Source organism: Hemitrygon akajei, chromosome 11 (assembly GCF_048418815.1).
Source record: "Hemitrygon akajei chromosome 11, sHemAka1.3, whole genome shotgun sequence".
NCBI classification, from domain to species: Eukaryota; Metazoa; Chordata; class Chondrichthyes; order Myliobatiformes; family Dasyatidae; genus Hemitrygon; species Hemitrygon akajei.
Window position 1 is genome coordinate 95866629 of NC_133134.1, and position 20233 is coordinate 95886861.

Here is a 20233-nt window from a genome sequence, read left to right on the forward strand (position 1 = left end):
ATCAGACAAAATGAAGATATCAGGGGGATTACTATTATAGGGACAGAGCTTAAATTGGCTTGTAATGCGGATGACATTTTGATCTATCTAGGGCAACCAACATACTCTTTACCTAAGTTGATGCAATTCCTTGAACAATATGATCAATTATCAGGATACAAGATCAACATAGATAAAACCCAATTACTTTCATATTACTATAGCCCACCAAGAGAAATTGAAAGTTGATACTCCTGGGCATGGCACACAGAGTCTTTCAAATATTTGGGCATCGTTATGCCAAAAGATTTGGCAAATTTATCAGAATGTAATTATCAGCCTTTATATAAAAAAATTAAGGAAGATGTGGCAAGATGGAACCTGATTCCTTTTTTTTCAGTCCCAGTTGAAGGATTGAGTCTATTAAAATGAATATACTGCCCAGACTGTTATATCTCTTTCAGACCCCACCAATAGAGATTAATCAAAATCAATTCAATGAATGGAACAAGATGTTATCAAAGTATATTTGGCAGGGTAAAAGGCCTAGAGCTCGTCTCAAAACTTTGCAATTAGCAAAGGAAAAGGGGGATGGGGCCTACTTTCCCTTAGAGATTATTATTTTGCAGCACAGTTGAGAGCTGTGATATGTTGGTGTAACCCATCATATGACACTCAATGGAAAAACACTGAGGAGCGGGTACTTCCCATCCCAATACAAGCAATTTTGGCTGATAACAACTTGCAAAGGTACATAAATACTATTGATAACACATGGGTGAAATTGACTCTTAAAATATGGAAAACTACTATAAAAGAATATAATCCAGAGGGAGATATTACAATTCTTAAATGGTGTGCAAATGACTCAGATTTTACACCAGATAAACTGGATGCTAGATTTAAGGACTGGACAGCTAAAGGAATAACAGTTCTTGCATATAATGAAAGAAGGAACACTGTTCAGTTTTGAAATGCTTAAAGTGAAACATTTATTAGAAAGACAAGATTTTTATCGGTATTTACAGATGCGACAATATGTTAATAAGACGCTGAAAAATGTAACCAAGGTAAATAAATGCTTGATAGAGCTCTTTAGAAAAGCATATAATTCAGATAAAGGTGGTAGAATCATTTCAAGCACGTAGAAGGGGTTTTCAAATCTTAAAACACATTCGATTTCATACATTAAAACAAAATGGGAGAAGGAAGGAGGGATAACTATATCTGAGGAAGAATGGACGACAATATGGCGATATCAATGGAAATGTACCAGTTCACAGAAATGGAGGGTGTTTGAATGGAAAAACTTGAGAAGATATTTTATACCACCCTCTCAGAAATCCCATTATGATAGTAACCTCCCTGTTTGCTGGATAAATTGTGGAAATCAAAATGCAAATCATTATCATATTTTTTGGGACTGTCCTGTTATCAAAAATTATTGGAGGGGGATACACAATGCCCTACAAGACATCTTTAAATGTGAAATACCCTTAGAGTGTAAGACCATATATTTTGGATGTATACCTTAAGAACGGTAGAAAAGAGATTAATATTTAATGACTGTTGGTGGCTGGTAAAAAGACTATTACTAGGAAATGGTTATCAGAGGAGAGCCCAACTTTAAATATATGGATGGAAATTACAATGGACATTTACAAAATGGAGAAGATAACAGCATCTGTTAACCATAAGCTGGAAGAATTTGATTCAGACTGGGAAAAATGGTTTAACTACATAATGCCTCATAGGCCTGATTTTATTCTCACAAATTAATGAATCTGTTGTAAAAAAAAAAGGATCACTCCCTACTTGTACACAGTTTTGCTTGTGTTTTTTCTTTCTACTCTTTTCTATAAGTGTATACCTCAGATAAATACTTTGTGGAGATTTGTGATATATGATTATATGATATATATGTACAATGTCTGAAATGCATCTTATGTAAATGTTTGTTTGATGATGAACTTCAATAAAAAAATAAATTACAAAAAAAATACAGACGCAAAAAAAGAAACATCTAACATCTCCACCATTTCTTTTGGTTTCATACATAGCCGACCACTCTAATCTTCAAGAGGAACAATTTTATCCCTTACTTTCCTTTTGCTCTTAATGTACCTGTAGAAGCTCTTTGGATAATCCTTCACCTTGACTGCCAAAACAACCTCATGTCTCCTTTTAGCCCTACTGATTCCTTTCTTAAGTAGTTTTGCACTTTTCATATTCCTGAAGCAGCTTATTTTTTCCGTTTCCTAATCATGTATTACATCTCTCTTTCTTTTCTTTATCAGAGTTCAAATATCCCTTGAGAACCAAGGTTCCTTATTCTTATTCACTTTGCCTTTAATCCTGACGTGAACATATAAACTCTGAACTCTCAAAATTTCTCCTTTGAAGGCCTCCCATTTGCCGATCACATCCTTGCCAGAGAACAACCTGTCCCAATCCACGCCTTTTAGATCCTTTCTTATTTCTTCAAATTTGGCCTTTTTCCAAGCAGCTGTAGGTATCGGTAGGTAACTTCTCAGCGGGTCGTTACCCTGGTTTTCGTCTCGACGCCATCCACGCTCCAGCGCAACGCTAGTAAGCCCGGCTCCAAATTGACTAACCGAAATTATCCTGCGGCAGCCCCTGACCAGACTGCTGATTGCTCGGAATCTTGACGTAGAGTAACCTCTGTGAAAAATCCTACAATTTTTATCGCTTTTTTGCGATAATAATGATCCTTCTCTTTGCCATCAATGGCGGCTTAAGTCATCTTAAAATAACTTCGTGTACTCTGATCTAATGTTTAAACTACGTACAGAAATGCTGGGAAAAAGTTCCATTGTTAATTCATGATGCCGAATTCTCGGCGTGTGTATAGCTGGTTTGGGGGTAGGTGGGTGGTTCGTGTAAAGTGTGGGTTTGGATGTCGGTGACCACGGGTTAGTAGTAGTGGCAGAGATTCGCAGAAAATAGACCGATGCTCATTGAGTTGAATTGCAGGCGGGATGTGGGGATCGTCGCTCTAATGCCTCGAATTCCCCCCAGTGCTTGGACGAAGAACGATGAAATGTGACCTCATCGCGTTGTGGATCATGCGATTGAAGACGGAGCTGACTCGAGAGGATGATTCGTCTCTTTGCTTAGCTCATGCCTTCGCACGGTGCAGAGACAGCATCAACTTTCCAAGGTTGGAGAGCTTTTCCAGCATTGGGGAATGACGGGGATTTTTATGGGAAAAGTTGGAAAGCGATTGAGAATCACTTATTTGTTATATCCAGGATCGTCCGCGGACCGAAAAAATATCCCACATCATTTTCCCAAACCACGCAGTAAAAGCCGGAGGTGTTGTGTGGCTCCCAGACTACTGATGGTCAGGATGTAACTGCTGGCAGAGCTGCCTCTGGACGGTTGGAAACGATCAGTGATTCCAGTTCCTCTCAGTATGGAATCATCTAGTTTGTGCCTTAATGCTTTTTTTCCGAGACTCTGTCGGTTTCAGTACACGTAGTGTTTATCAAAAGTTCGGTTCCGTATCTGACAATCTAAGCGATCTGTCTCCCGGAAACGGCTCCAGATATTAATGTCTGATTGAGGACAGGGAGTGCCAATATTCGTACAATAAAATCCAGTAAAACCACTGGTTGACCTAGGTGTGGCAACAGAAGATAAATACGCGCAGAATACCTACCAAAATAGGGTTTTTAACGAATTTCGGGGCAGATGATATGCATGAGCCAACCCGACTCTCACCTGGTATATTGACTAGCAGAGCCCACAGGAGATGCAGCTCTGGGGACATTTTTCCGGACAGTTGGAGAAAGTGAGTGCCCAAATTTCTCACCGAACCGCACGCTGTTCTGCAAACACTGCGAGTTGCATCGGTTTCAGCGTTTGTAAACCGGAGCCTCCTGTCCTGTTTATTAACCGGGATGTTAATAAGTGGGAGGTGCCAGAGAAAGGATGGGGTCGGAGACTGACTACTCTCCTTCAAAATCTACCAATGGAGAATTAAATGACGGTTTAAATCTTATCCTTTCATTTGTAAAAGATTCAGTTTCAGTTGTGTTGCAGATCCATGGTTCTGGATATTGGATAAGCATCCACAGCAAAGCGATTTGAGACAGCGAATTGATAGTTGCTTTCTGGTACAACATCAGGCTATTAAGATCCTTACCCATGTCCAGCAATTAGATTTATCCAATCCCCACAGTCTGTCTCAACTGTCACCAAAATTACCTTATTAATGCCCCGATTCAGGACGGAGAGGAGCGAGGGGAAAGCTGGGATTAGAAAATCAAGCCGAGATCATGTCGCCTTTTAACTTGTTTATCATTAGTTTTAAAATAACGCGTATTGTGAAACTATCCCGAAAACTGATAGATTCTAAAGCATTTGGGACGAAGGACTGGGTCGAACCCCACAAATTGGAGTCATTTTTTGAGCAAAGGTCGATGTATTTTGAGGTTAAGCTTTGCAACCCCAGTACAGCAACTGTGGAAATTCATCGGGGCATTGTGCAGTCCCTTTTTTTGCTAATGACAATCTCCAGGTTATTAGATCATAACTATAGATGAAAACTCTTAAATTCGCCGAGTTTTTGATTTCATTTGCCAGATAATAAAATATGGGACATGATTCGTGCGACACTCAGGCAGCTGTCGTTCATATGAATTATGTGTCATGCAATGGCCTCATTCAGCAAGGAGTCCGGGCACCAGTCCGTGAGCCATCCAATAAACTTCACCATTACTGAATCCTTCCATTACCACTATCCCTCGGGGACCTTTGACCAGAATGTAAACCTATATGTATTGTTTGCCGTCACATTCAAAATCTCTCACACACGTTCATGAATATACCCAGCAATTGAACCCCAGGGCTCAAGTTTAAGTTCAAGTTTAAGTTCAAATTTATGATATTCAACATGCACATGTATACAACTAAAGGAAAGAGAGTTTCTCTGGGAGAAATGAGCAAAACGCAGAACATGTGGTGTTTTACATATACTGTAGTCAGGATCCAGCAGATACAAAAAAAAAATGCTAGCACAAATCCCCGAGAGCAAGGCCTGAGGATTATTAGGTTGTTTTAAAGTGTGAGCTGCAAGTTCACAGTACATGATGTTAATGGGACAGTTACAATAACACAGGTAGCACACTAAATATGTGAAACTACAGCAATAAAAGATGAAAACTGATCAGTAGATGATAAGGGTGTGTTCGTGAGTTTGAGAGCAGGGGGCGAGTGGCAGAGTTTCGCTGGTTATTCAGATAGGTTTTCTATCTGTCATGACTGCGGCATGGTATTAACATCTTTAGCCCATGCAGAAGCTCAGTTTCTCCACGCAACTGAGCAACCCAAAGTAATGACATCAACGTCGTCTCTGGAGTTGCCAGTCGGCGTAGAACTGGACATGGGGCTGCTTCAGGGTCTCTAGATATTCTCTCAGGGATTGCTGCAGAAGCCTTCCCCCTGAGCGTGTATAGCCCCAAAGCAGCGGAAGCTTGGGAGTATTTTTTACTTTCTCCAAGATGAGCTGCCAAATACGGACTCCTTCTTCCCGAGGCGACTGGTTTTACGGAGCCAGTAACTCTACATTGCCCCTTCTCCTGCCCGTACAAACAGTTCCGCCGGACTTAGTAGTTATGCGATGCGCAAATATCAGGAACAAGACTGTTTTGTCAGAGGCTACTTGAAGGATTCATCTGCCTTCAGGGCATTTAAGGAACCCAGAATTAAAAATATAATTATTTCAGTTTCTCTCAGCGTCTATGGATCACCATATTGTATAGGATAATTCATTTCATTTCTGATCTATTTTTAAACATATCGATCATTTTCTATTTTCTCAAACGAATGTCTCAATTTTCAATCCGAAACACATCCACATGAAGCATTAATGCTCATTTCTCATTTTTTCATATATTTATAGAAGATTGTGCAATTTGATTTTTTTGTTCGTAGCTAGATAAATCTAGAGCTCTATTTCCCTTGAATCACTTTCGCTGATTTCTACTTCCCACATTATTTTGCAAAATTACAGTCTTTCTCTTTGATAATACACTCCTTAACTTCTCGGCCCGGCTGGTTGACTTTTTCATTTTCAATTATTATACCTTAAACTGAAAGACACCTATTGTATCAAACAATCTTCAAAATCATTCACATCGGTTGTTGTGTCTGCAAAATGTCGAATTTCCGGTTGCATGTTCCATTGTCGTAACCATCAGTATGTTATCTGGCTCCTCTTAACATACCCTCCAGAGAACAGATGCCATAATAAAATATACGCAATGCACGCTTTCCGGAATCAACAGACATACTAATGTGTGGTCATTCAGCACAGCAAGCATGGTTTAACATTGCAGGAGAGTTGGCCTGCACATTTTAGGTCTAAGGTTGATTGCCTAGCGTTTAGCTCCGTTGAGGTCATGTATAACTGTTTTCCAGCACTGTAAGCATTTCTAGATTGACACTTAGTGCAGCCATAAACATTAAAACTATGTGACTTTCAAGATTTAAGTTGCAAGATTGTTTACCGCAATTCTTCAGTACACGATTGGAAAGGAGTACGAAATAGTTGACAGTTATTACTCCAGATCTGATCCAGTCTTAAAACGCAAACAACATGCATAAAAATGTAATAAAACACCCTACATATAAATATAAAACATTACGATAAACACAGTCGACAAGTAGTTGTCGATATACATGGACTGTTATGTATATAAAATGACACTAGGTAATCTGTATGCAGTGATGGTGGGGCGAGTGGTGTTGGGGATGAGATGGTTAATGGGTAGTCACTGACTGATTTGGGGAAGTAATTGTTTTTGCCATCGTCTTTGTCCTTTATGTCATTTGCACATTTCTTTATGCTTCTTTACAGCATTTAAAAATCGCTAAGTCGCGACATCAGTAAACAGTCCATTATGAGGAATTACAATCATATGCTCCAGAGGAGATATTGGCATGAACAGTTCTGCTTGGTTTTATTGTGACCCACTCGACTCACGTGGCTTGAGAAGGCCAGTGGTTTCAAAGTGGGGTCGTTTAGTGAGTGAAGTACCGCCATCCATTGTGGATGCACCACACCAGCGGTGATGGGCCTGTCCTCTCCTCGGCCCTGTTCGATGAGCGGTTGGATAAGACATTTAGGTGCAAGCTTATAGATATCACGCCCAGTGGGCCCTGTGTGAAACATCACCTCTCGGTTCTGCTGTTCATAGTTTACCTCACCATCACCAGCATCCAACCGCTTACCATTTACAGACAGTTGTGAGATGTTGCACTTCAGGTGAACAGACCAGTGTACCGCATATACAGTGAACGTTTAGACACGAAGGAGTGCGGTAAAACAGAGGGATATGGGATCAAAGTGTAGAGGGCAGGAGTTGTGATGTTAAGTTGTAGTTGTTTCACACTTTGGTGAATACATTTGTAATATTCTGCTCAGTACCTGCCACCCATCTGAAGGAACCATATCAAAAATGTTGGAAAAGTGCAGAGAAAATTTACAAGGATATTGCCAGGGCAAGGTCCTGAAATACAGAGAGAATTGTATATGATAGGCCTTTATTCTCCAGCGCGAAGGAGAATGAAGGGAGATTTGATAGAGGAATACAAAATTATGAGATGCATTCCATAAACTCATCCCTGTCTTCCCAAGGCACTCTCTGACCTTCTGAAGAACGAAGTGTTTTCTCCTTTCCCCGAGTGCGTCTTATGGACACCGATGTCAATGTATTTCTGACAGGACACTGTGAATCATTTCGTTCTCTTTTGCTAAATATTTTACGAGAATCGTTGATACTTTTTGAAATTTAAAGATACAACACGTCCTCATACCTCTCCGTCGAATGAGACCGCATCGTTCAATAAACTTATTAAACAGCACTGCTTTGTAATGTGGGAGGAAGCCCGAACACCCGGATGAACCCCACGTAGTCATGGGGCAAACTTATAAACTGCTTGGTTAGAGAGGTTGAAGCCCGTTTCATTGCGCTATAATAGCGTTACACCAATATCTACGCTACCGTGTCGCACATTTAGGGGTGTCTTTGCAGCGTGCTTTATAGATCAGGTCTCATTTATCCGAAGTCCTAGAGTATAGTCTTTCTCTGGTAAACATTTATTCACAGCGTGAGACTCACACACGACTGAAGTTAGCGTAAGGAAGACCAATGCAATGCTTACATTCATTACATCAGGAGTAAAATATACAACAAAGCTGTAATGCTGAGGCTTTATAAGACATTGATCAGTCTGCACTTGCAGGACATCGTGCAATTTTAAGTTCTTTATCTAAGAGGGGATAGAACAATACAACACAGGAACAGGCTATTCGGCCTACAATATTATGCTGAATCAATTAAAAAGCAAGTGAAAAACAGCCAAAGAGTAATCGCTCCTACCTGCACCATCACTGTATCCCTCCATCTTGTTTACGTCCATGTGCCTATCCAAACATCTGTTAAATCCTTTATCGTACCTGACTCTACCACCATAACAGGCAGCGAATTCCAGCCATCAACTACTCTCTCAGTAAAAAAGGTTGCCCTTGACATACCTTTGAACCTACCCATTCTCACTTTCAATGCATACCCTCTGGTATTATAATTTCTACCCTGGGAAACGGATGTTCTCTACCGATATCACACCTAAACTTGTAAATCTCTTTCGGGCGCTTCAGAGAAAACAACCCAAATTTATCCAGTCTATTGAGATAACACATCCCCTCTAAAGCAGGTTCAACATTGGTAAATCTCTTCTGCACCCTCTCCACAGTCTCACCACCCTTCCAATAGTGGGCGACCAGAATTGTATGTAACACTGCAGATGTGGCCTAATTAGAGTTTTACATAACCTTTCAAGTCTAACAATTAAAGCCAGCATTCCATAAGACGTTTTCACCACGTTATCAACCGCGTAGCAACTTTCAAGAAGCTATGAGCTTCGAACCCAAGATCTCTCTACTCAGCAAAACTATTCATGGTAACACCAGGCATTTATCTGTGTTAAATCCATCTGCTGTTTCTCTGCCGAGATCTGTAACTGATCTATACCGCGCTGTATTATTTGCCAGTCTACACTATGCACAATTCCACCAATCTTGTTATCATTCCCGAACTAACACACCTATGTATCTACATTTTCATCCAGGTTATTTATATACCGTACATGACGAACGGCAGAGGTCCCAGCACACATCCAGACGGAACACTAATTACAGCCGTCCAGCTGGAAAGACCCTTCAACCACTACACTCTGTCTTCTATGCTCAATTTAGTTCTGAACCTAAACAGCGAATTCGCCGAGAGCCCCATGCATCTTAATCTTCTGGGTTAGCCTCACATGAGGGACTACAAATGCCTTGTAGACAACATATGCCATACCCTCAGCAACCCCTCTCGTTACTTTCTCAAACAAGTCCATAAACTTGGTAAGACACAACCTGCCACACCCAAAGCCATGCTCCTTAATTAGGCCGCGGGTTTCCAAATGCTCATCTATCCTATCCCTAAGAGTTTTCTTCTACAATTGACCTAATACTAACCAGTCTATAGATCCTAGAAGTATCCCTTAGTCCCTTCTGAAATAGAGGTAAAACTTTAACCACTCACCAGACCTTTGGGGTCTCGCTTGTGGCTAGAGACGATGATATTGTTCAAGGACTCAGAAATTTCGTTTCCTGCCTCCTTCAATAACATGGGGTAAATCCGATTAAGCCCTGGCGTTTTATCCATTTTAGTACTAATTAGGAGGCCGAGCACTTACTCCTCCTTGACCTCTAAACGCCCTAACATATTTATACTCTCAGTACTGATCTCCTGGTCCTCCATATCATTTTCTTTGGTAAACACATAAGCAAAGTACTCATTAACTACCTCACTCACATTCTCCTCATCTGTGTAAATTTTCCCCTCTTTATCATAGAGTAGTACCACCTTCTTTCAAGTTATCATCTTGTTCTTGATGAATGTATAGAATGCCTGGGGCTCAACCTTAATCCTACTTGCCAAAGACTTTTCATGGCTTCTCCTGGCTTACCTAATTCCCTTCATTAGTTATTTTCTAGCTTCTTTATACTCTTTATCTGCTTTGTTTGATCGCACTTAGAAGTATCACATACATTTTGTTTTCCTTCTCCACTAAAGTCATCACCTCTCTGGACATCCAAGGTTCTCTTATCTTTCCATACCCGTCATTCCTTCTAACAGGAACATCCCTTTCCTGTGCTCTGTACAATTGATCTCTAAACTACCTCTACATGTCTGATGTAGACTTGCCAGAGTTCCCAATCAAAGCTTCCTTGTTCCTGCCTCATGCTCTCGAAATATGCAGAACCAGTTTAAAAATCTCCCACATCACTTATATATGGCTATCCTGAATATTATGGTCACTGTTCCCTAACTACTCACCCAATGGAAGTTCATTCACCTGGCCAGTTTCATTCTCAACATCTCGTTGGACCTTCCAGAAAATCATTTATGAAACATACCTGGATGTTCTTAGCAAATTCTGCCACGCATAAACCCCTTGAACCAAGAAGATTCCAGTTTATATAAGGGGAGTTGAGAGCCGCCATGAACCAATGTGCTCATAGAAGAAGGTCCAGAGGAGGATTTCAAGAAAAGTAAGAGTTGACAATTGAGAAACAGTTGACTGCTGTAGACCTATAGACGCTGTAGTTTAGAAGAATAAGGCGGGGGGGGGGGGATATCATTGTAACCTATTGAGTGTCGAAGGCCCTAGATAGAATGGAGCGGGTGGTACGAGTGGTGTGGGAATTTAGGACCAGAGGGCAGTGCCTAAAAATGTAGGGACATACATTTAGAATGGAGATTAGAAGGAATTTCTTTAGAGACTGTTACGTACCCCGTAACTGGGTTAACAGACCAGCAGAAATGGAATGATACGTTGGAGTCTGGTGGTACTGTAACTAAAGCTGTTTATTAGTAAACTAAACAATACAGTATCAAAAATGCCAATATACAAATAAAATAGGTTTAGCAATAATAAAAACAGAAGTGTAGGAATAATAATCAACTGTAAAAAACAAGTTCTATCAAAGTCTAGGGGTAAATGAATTGTCATAAGAGAATATAGAGTTCAGTTCGTGCTGAGGTAGTTGTTGTTGTTTTACAATGTTGGAGAGAGAGACAGCGAGCAAGAGATGAGCAGCTGCAGCAGGCAAACCTTCCGTCGTCTTCTTGTTCTGTTGTACAGTTGGAGTCACCGATTATGACCCTTCCGTTCCAGGCTGGACCGTTCTTCAGTGATGAACTCGTCACCCAGGCAAGGGCGGACACACACACAAGTCCCCACCGGTCTGCCTTCATCCACCGTGCTCCAGACCGATTCTTCTGAACCGATCCTCAAGGCCCCCACCTTCCTGTGGGTGCACAACACTCTTTCAGTGTCCACTGGTGTGTCTGAGGGTGTCTCCCCAAACCCGTACATTATCCCCACTGACGGGGTATCAGCCATCCTTCAACTCAACGTATAAATGTCCATCAAACTAGGCAACTCCCTGCTGTCTCCTCAGGAATATTAACAAGCAAAGAAGCAAAGAAGTGTCCTTGTAGCAAAAGGTAAATAATCAGTGAAGAAGCCATAATACATATATCAGTCGTCTCTCTCTCTCTCTCATCTGTTGCAGATGCCTCTACCTCTGTTCTTCATCTCTCTCTCTCTCATTAGTAGCATAGTTCTCGGGGGCGGGGGGGGGGGGGTGGTCAGCCGCTGGACCCCATTTCCATCTGGTTTGTTCAACACACATAACAGAGACAAAGTGGTGATTCAAATGAATTTACTGCCACAGTTTCTATAAAGGCCAAGTCATTTGGTGTTTTCACAGTGAAGGCTGATGCGGACAGATGCTGACTGCAACAGGGTGAGGGATCGAAAATTTGATACATTTCGATTGTATAGGTGTGGGCATGGATCTTTAGAATTACCGTTCAGAATTTAAAAGAGAAACGTGTACATCATTTGTAAACTGAGGATTTTAGGATGTGAAGTATCTCAGGGAACGTTGTTGTCGAGTGGGCTGTATGCATTGTGGTGAAAGTAATCAAACAATAAATATAATATAAAATATATATTATATTCAACATGAGATGAGGATTCCTTTCAAACAAGCCCTTAGGTTGTGGAACAGTTCAATGATGGGGCGAGAAAAGTTGCATGAAGGTATCCCCTCTTGTTCAAAAGCCTGATGGCTGAGGGGTAATAACAGTTTCTCAAATTCGTGGTGCTGATCCAAAGGTACTTGTGTCTTCTTCCTGATGGCAACAGCAAGAACAGAGCATGGCCTGGGTGGTGGGGAGAGATTTGCCCGTGATGGACAGGCCACATCCAGAACTTTTAGTAGGCTTCCCCACTGAAGGGCGTGTTGCTTGCTTACCAGGCCTTGTACCAACTGGTCAATATGCTCTTCACCTGTCATAATTGGGGACGCTGGGAGCGGACCCGGTTGCAAAACACAAATACTGAAGTACAGGGAAATGTACTGGACTAGAGTTAGGGACGTGACTGAATGCCGACTAGGAGCTGGGACAGGAACACAGACTTAGGCTAGGACTTTGTTTAGGCCAGCGGGACCAGGACAAGGAACTAGGAACGAGAGCCTGGGTCAGGACTCCGAGCCAGAGAATGGACAAGGACCCAGAACCGGCGTCTTGACAGGCTCGGACCCCGGAACTAGGCGAGGACATGACGTGGCTACAGGACTAGACATGGTTTGGGTTTTTCGAGGCTTGGGTGTGGACTCCAAGCCAAAAGCTTTCCTGGGCAGGACGAGCTACTCCTGTGTTGGGCGAGGCACAAAGACAGGTCGAGACCCCAATGCCTTGACTTGGCCTTGGCAGAACGGGAACACAGAACCCTGATCTTGGCAGAACAGGAACACAGGGTCTTGGTAGAACAGGGACATGGAAAACAGAACCTTGGTCTTTGCAGAACAGGAACACAGAGCCTTAGGGAGAGACAGGAACACAGAGTCGGGACCCCTCCTTGGGAACAGGACTTGGTGCCGGGGCTCTACACAGAGGCCGCACCCCTCCTAGGGAGCAGGACGTAGGACCGGGACTCGAACGCAGAACACTGAGAGATGGTCACCAACACAGCGAAGGCTTAGCGAAGGCGTGGGCACAGAGATAATTCCAAACAACCATAGACAATTCCTTATCTAGACACATCAAGGTTCCGGTCTTGCTCTGGCGGTAGAACTTGACAACGATACGGACGAGGACGCAGACGAGGTTGCAGGTAAGTGTTCAGGCAAAGGTTGCAGGCCAGGCTTCATCAGGCAAAGGTTGCAGGCAAGGCTTCAGAATGGAAGGGCAGGGAACAGTTCAGCAGCCTCAGCGTAACGGCAAAGACGGCCTGGTTTACCCAACGCTATCAAGGACAGAAAGGGACAGATCCAACCACAGGGTAACGCCAAAGACAGCCTGACCTAACCCATGGAGGCGAGGATGGGATACTGACGAGAGAAAACAGCACCCACACTCGAACCCAGGGCCACTTATATTCCCAGTCCCAAGACAAGCATCGGTTGCCTATGAATAAGCCCAACAAAACCAAGGGACAGCCGGAAGACCCGGAGTCCGGGTCCAAGGACCAGACCGTGAACCGGAACGCGAACATCACGGACCTGACCATGATATCACCATACATTCATTGAAGTTTGTCAAAGTATTAGATGCCATGCCAAATCTTCGCAAACTTCTAAGGAAATAAACGGGTGCTTTCCTCGTAATTGTAATTACGTGACAAACTTCTCTGAATGTATGGTGGTGTCATGGTCAGAACGAATCTTTTCAAATGATAACACCGAAGGATGTTCTGTTGCTGACCATGGTCTTTATACGTGATGAGATCTGGCTGGTGATCGGGAGTCCAGTAGTCTTGCGGCCTGGGTGAATTCTCTGTTTCCCATTCTCACTGTCCTTGTCCTATTGCTAAAGTATGGTCTGCCTGATGGTAATGTGTCAGAAGAAGGGGTAATAGTTGCTATAGGAAAGCAAATCACGCTTCCTTTCGCCTTTCAACCAGGTTAACTGGCTAAAATCCGGTGTATGTCTTCATCCTACGCCACGATATTATTAGTGTTCTCCTTTCCAGTTGGTGATCGCACCCTTTTATACCCAGTACCGTATATAATTCAGTAAACCATTGCATTTAGATAGCTTATTGTCATTGCAGATGACATGAAAACGCCATGCAGACATGAAAAATACATTTATCTCTGGGCATGCAGGACAATTGCTAGGTTGGTGCGTTTTACTTATATTGTGTATTTAAGTAACTGTTGTACAATGTTTTTAGTGCAAAATGGAAGAAGAGAAATATGGAGTGAAATACACTCACGGGGCGCGGTCCCTCTCTTTTGAAATTATCGTGTGTGATTTATACGGTACCTCTCATTTGTCACGGGATTTCTATTACGCAATGCAGTCCTGAGTTACACAGTTTTAAGTGTTCTATGTGCGGATGCAAAGATGACGAATCCGAGAAAATTCGCCAACTCGGCTTCCTATAACTGAGCTGAAGCTGGAAATTTTATTGTGTGTGGAGGAGAACTACTTATCCAACCTCTCTGTTATGTTCAATTGCTTTTTTCTAGAGCCAACAATGCGAACGGCCGCTACAATGCCTCCAATGCGAGTGCACCTTTTCATAAACAGAGGGGTCAAAACCGCAGTCCGTGCTCTCAGCAGCCTCCTTCACATTTGTACTAAATCCTCTCCTTGTATGTGTTGAAACGCTTTTGGCCGTCTCAGCATTTTCTCAGTTATTCTCTATTTAAAAAAAATATTAATCATTTCAGCTAACCAGGTGAGGGCGTCGTATAAACGACTGCTCATTTGATTCCGATCGCCTGGACAGAATTTGTTTTTTTTCTTATGTCGCGTACGTTGGTTCATATGCTCCAGAATCAGAGGACCTAATGTGGTACTACTTGTTCTTGAAAGTCAGGGCACATGTTGACACATCCCAACCATCGTAGGACAAATGAGGTTTCTACGCAAAATCCTGTAGGAACTCAGCAGGCCAGGACATATCAATGTGACGAAACAAAGAATCGATGTTTCGGGCTGAGACACTTGCTGTTCTGGTGACGAGACTCCGCCTGGAATGTTGACTCTTTATTCGCTTCCATAGATTCTGCCTGACCTGCTAAATTGCTCCAGCATTTTGTATGTGTTGCTCTGCAAAATCTCTTCAGTTTATGACGTTTCTACTTTGGCCAGGCGATGCCAAATCTGTGTCATGGTCGCCACTGTAAATGCGGGACTGGATCTGACCAGGAATACTGCCCAACCCTCAACAATGAAATAAACTTGTCAAACATCAGCCAGCTTACAATCACTGCATGTTTGGTTGGAAGCTCTTTTGCTTCTGAACAAGCCCATTAACCAATTGTTCACAACCTGGAATGAACTTCTCCCTGTTTCTTCCCTGTGGGTGTTGGGAGAAGACCGGCAGAGAGACCGGTAGTAGCTCTTCTCCTTGTGTGTGTTTGGGCACTAGGAGGATGTTTGTGGAGCACCACTCTACTTTCAGCATTTGGTGTCCATAGATGTCACCTGACCTGCTCAGTTCTTCTTGAACTTTGTGTGTGCTACTTAATCCAGCTGCTGTTTATTCTTTCCTACTCGTCGTCTCCCCGCTTCGAACCAAACTTGAAGAGATCCCTTCGTCAACATGTACACACTATGGTTTAGCAACACCCATCACGCTGTTTACTTGTTTAGCAATTTGATGCCATGTGAAAAATACAGAAGCCTTCGGCCCTACAACATCAAGTTTGCACTTTCAAATAGTAATTTGTTGAAAAAGCGGATGTGACTTCAAAAGCTAAAATTCTGATCTGATTTCAGAAACTATGGGCTCTCTTTCCATAACTGTAACTCATGCTATATATATTACATATCTATCAAATAAGATATTTATCTATTTTATCTATCTATCCATCCGTATATTTATAAACCATCTATCCATCTATTCATTTATGTGCAGCTATTCTCCTTTTGCACATTGGTTGCTTATCAGTTTCGTTGATCTTACAGTAAAAAATAATTATTTGTTCTATTGTGAAGGCCCACGAGAGCATGAATCGCCAGGTAGTATATAGTGACATATAAATACTTTGTCAGGATATTCACATCGAACTTTGAAGCGGACGTGACATCATCTGATGGGGAGTTCCAGACTCTGAGAAATATTCAGATATTCAGAGTTTAGTGAATCAAGGATTACTGCAGCAAAGTGGAACTGCGATGAAAGGTCACCCCTGATTGCATTGAATGATGCAGTGGGAGAAAGTGTTATAATAGACTACTCCGGCGTTTCTGTGTTACGTTCTAATATTCTCCTTCCCAGAGCTTTAAATCATTCCTGAGACGGAACCAATAAAACGCGTCACATGAGGTAATAGAGCAGATACTGTCGCCTGGATTGGTATAGCCGTCAGCATTGGATTCTCAGAAGTGTTTCCTGGAAGATTGTGTGTGTGTGTGTGTGTGTGTGTGTGTGTGTGTGTGTGTGTGTGTGTGTGTGTGTGTGTGTGTGTGTGTGTGTGTGTGTGTGTGTGTGTGTGTGTGTGTGTGTGTGTGTGTGTGTGTGGTGTGAGGCCTTTGGGCCTTTGTGGAGGAACTCAGAGAATCGAAAAGCTGATATGGACAGAATGCTCATGTCACTGTGAAACACTCCCAGTGGTGGTCAGAGTACAGCTAAAAAGGCAGTAAGAATATTGATCTCCTTCCCACAGAGAAGGTTGGAAATGAAGTGCAGAGATGCTGGACAGCGAGGAAATGAGGAATCCGGTGATGGCGGAGAGGCGAGCAAAGACAAAGAGGCCAGCTTAGGACACAAGAGATCAGTATTCTGCAGGAACGGCGGGATAGGATACTTCAGTGGATTTGAGTATAATTCTATGTGAGGGGACTTTCAGATGATACGGTATACGCTACCAAACTCCCGACGTACTGCGAACAGCCGAGTAAAGACAGAGGACAATAAATCCACCGGTAGTTGCTTTTCTGTTACGAGCTGTGTTTATCAGAAAATCCAATTACAACACGGTCACCGTATACACAGAGATTACCCATTCTATACACAGTGGCATTTAAGACCCAGCACAGTAGTTACAATTCTACAGATAAGTACGCGTCGCGAAAGACAGTCATCACATTACTTTCCAAACTTGTTAAACGGTTGTTTTTTCCCATAAACAACATTACTGCACAATTACATTGCATAAGATCGCTGCACAGTCCCAGTGAGTGTTTCACTGAGTAAGCAGGTGCTAACAATCCGACTGTGCTGACAGAAGCCGCGGCCTTACTGCGCACAAGCTGACGAAGAGATGGTGTTCCGCAACGGCGAGCTCAACGAGCTGTGGCTCACGATGCAGGCGTAGCTTGAACCTTTTTTCCAGGCAGCGGCGGGTACTCGCAGGTAACTGCTCAGCCTATAGGTCTGGTCGGTGTCTGCAGACACGGCACCTGTGGTCACCCCGTTCTCAGTGTCGACTCCATCCACGCTCCAGCGCAGCGCTGCCAAGCCCGGTTTAAAGCCGCTCACCAGGCAGGACAGAGTGGCTGAACCCGAGTCGGTCTCCTTCGGAGAGGGAGGAAGCAGGAGAATTGAGGGTCTTCGGGACTCGCTGCCTGTGTGTGAGAGAATAGCCGGATGAGAATAGAAAAAAAACATATTAATGTTAGGGATGACTGGAAATAAGGAGTTAAAAAATAACTCCGCTACAGAAAGGAATTAAAAACACAAGCCATCAAGTATTAAGGCAAACAGCTAAATGTCTGGCGGATGATATAGTCATGATTCGGTGAATAAATCTTGCGAAAAGAGTTTCCCATGTTAATCACAGCTCCGAAATGCGTTTATAACTTTTATTATCTTTACGAGCGGGGAATCCCGTACGTCAACCATGAGGAGGAAGTAGTCTCACTCATTCCAACCATCTATTCCCTGCACACAGTACTTTGGTTATTAGTCTGTCTGTAGGTTCGGGATTACTGCCGGTCTGCAATACTTTTCAAGATCTTTTACCATGCCATGAATTGACGGATATTACTCTTTCAGCTATGTTAAAGAGCTCGGCAAATTCTGGATTTCGAATCCACTGTACTCTATAACAGGGATTTCCAATTCCGGTTAAGAATTACTCAAATACGCCCCCGGTACTAACATGTTACTGGCCCCTTGGCTGGGTGGAATTCCGCCTTAAATTGAGGTAATACCCCAGATATCTAATTCGCCCGTCACTGGTTTTGTGAACATTCCACTTCAGACTGTCCAAACCGTCGCCCAGTGATGACAGAGGAACTGGCGATATATACGAACAATTGTGTGAGCGGAAGACGGGCGAGGTAAGATGGAACAGTTCACTTCAGACCGGGAATACCTCCCTGTCATGAACGAACCCACCTATACCAGCTCCACTTTCTGGGAGCTCATCCGTGTGTCCTGCAATGTAACTTTAAAAAATTACATTTCTCCCTTTATTGTTTGCGACCTCGTTGAAGGTTTGAAGCAGCCAATTCTGAATGCGACAGCACAATTTATAGCAGTTCGAAATATTGTAGAAATTTTTATGAGCATATCTTAGTGATAGTATAAGAGTGATTTGTGCTGTCTCCAATTTCGTCAGATCTGGACAGCGGGTCATTAAATTCTAAAAAAAAAAAAAATCTGATCGGTCTGGGCTTTTAGTACATCAGACTGAGGCGATTGAATGTCAGGATGCATATGGTGTAAAAAATATCATCATTAAATTCAATCATGGTTTATTAGAGGAACTGAATAACCTCATGTCCTTATAAGAGACAGATTGAACTCCACCACAGCTTTAAGAGGGCACCAGGATTCCCTGCACAGATATTTCTGTCGCGGTGGGGAATAAGACCGGCTGTGATGGTAATTGCTTGGAATGGAATGAGGGAGTCACTTACTCTTAATATCCAGGATGGTGCCTGGACCGATGAAAACTCCACTATCCCACACTGCACAGTAATAGACGGCGGAGTCCCGGGGCTCCAAACTGCTGATGGTCAGGATGTAACTGTTGCTGGAGGTGTCTCTGGACGGTTGGAATCGGGCTGTGATCCCTGTCCCTCGAGCTATATAACCATCAGAATCATATCTAATCACCCACTCCGGTCTCTGTCCGGGATGCTGTCGGTACCAGGACATGTAATAACTTTCAACGTTACCGTTCTGCATCCGACATTCTAAGCGGGCGGTCTGTCCTGCGGAGACGGGACCGGACATTGGTGTCTGATTGAGGACTGGGGCCGTCAGGATACCTGCAACAAAAACAATGAGACCATTGGGTAACTTGGATCTAACAGAAGGCTCACCAAATGACAAAATCGCGATAAATTCACGTTAAATGAGCAGTAACTGCAATTTTCACGGATATTCCGTGAATAAAGTAATACGTCTCTTACCTGATAAATGGACCAGCAGAGGCCACAGGAGATGAAGTACTCGGGACATTGCTCTGGACTGGTGGCGACAGCGAATGCTGAATTTTCCGACCAAACCGTGCTGTTCAACAAATACCGAGAGCAACTCCGGCTCCAGATTCTCTAACTTGCATCACCGTGATCTGTTTATTAAGCGCACTGTTAATAAATGGGAGGCGCCAGGGAAAGGAAAGGGCGGAGATTGATCACACAGCCATTGGAATCTATGAATAATGATCTTTAAAAGTTAACCATTAATTTCAGAAGGTTTCATCTTCAGTTGCGTCATTTTTGGAAGTGTTTGACAAATGCTCAAAGTAAACTGATTTTAGGCATCTATATCAGCAGCTGTTCTATGAAGAAAAAAACAAGGTCCATTCGGCTCATTACTTCTGCCCAAATTGTTAATGAGATCAAATTATTCGAAGTCACACTTATCAAATCTCCAGAATTACTCAATGCACTTCCCATACATTGTTGATGTCTTCGTCATCAGCATCCAGTGGACACCATTGTCCAGAAACCACTGTGTTTATTAAATTAAGGTACAAGTTAGAACGTCGCCCATGGTTGGGGATCATACAATTCAATGTACAAAGACAAAAAAAAAAATCCTCGGATTTATTTTCCCGCATGCATCCCCAGTAAATGCTACAAAATACAAGGGGATCAATAAAAGACTAAACATAAAGACGGAGAAACAACTAGTGCAGAAAAATAAGACAAACTGTACAAACATGAAAATACTTAAATAGATAATCAAA

General features: G+C 42.7%; 1 protein-coding gene across 1 annotated transcript; it reads right to left on the reverse strand.

Annotated features, from left to right (window-relative positions):
* Window positions 1–17132: 17132 nt before the first annotated feature.
* LOC140735133 (immunoglobulin lambda-1 light chain-like) lies at window positions 17133–19533 on the reverse strand. The gene is made up of 3 exons (XM_073059926.1): window positions 19452–19533; window positions 18954–19307; window positions 17133–17654 (listed from the first exon to the last, which is right to left on the reverse strand). Exons 1-3 carry the CDS (start codon window positions 19498–19500, stop codon window positions 17326–17328), a joined length of 732 nt encoding a protein of 243 aa, XP_072916027.1. The 5' UTR covers window positions 19501–19533; the 3' UTR covers window positions 17133–17325.
* Window positions 19534–20233: the final 700 nt, after the last annotated feature.

Bases quoted from the DNA above. Each gene is read 5' to 3' on its own strand.
- LOC140735133 (XM_073059926.1), bottom strand. From the start codon at position 19,500: ATGTCCCGAGTACTTCATCTCCTGTGGCCTCTGCTGGTCCATTTATCA. The intron at 19,308-19,451 runs GTAAGAGACGTA...TTTTTGTTGCAG, and splicing joins TCTGCTGGTCCATTTATCAG to GTATCCTGACGGCCCCAGTC. The intron at 17,655-18,953 runs GTAAGTGACTCC...TCTCACACACAG, and splicing joins CACCATCCTGGATATTAAGA to GCAGCGAGTCCCGAAGACCC.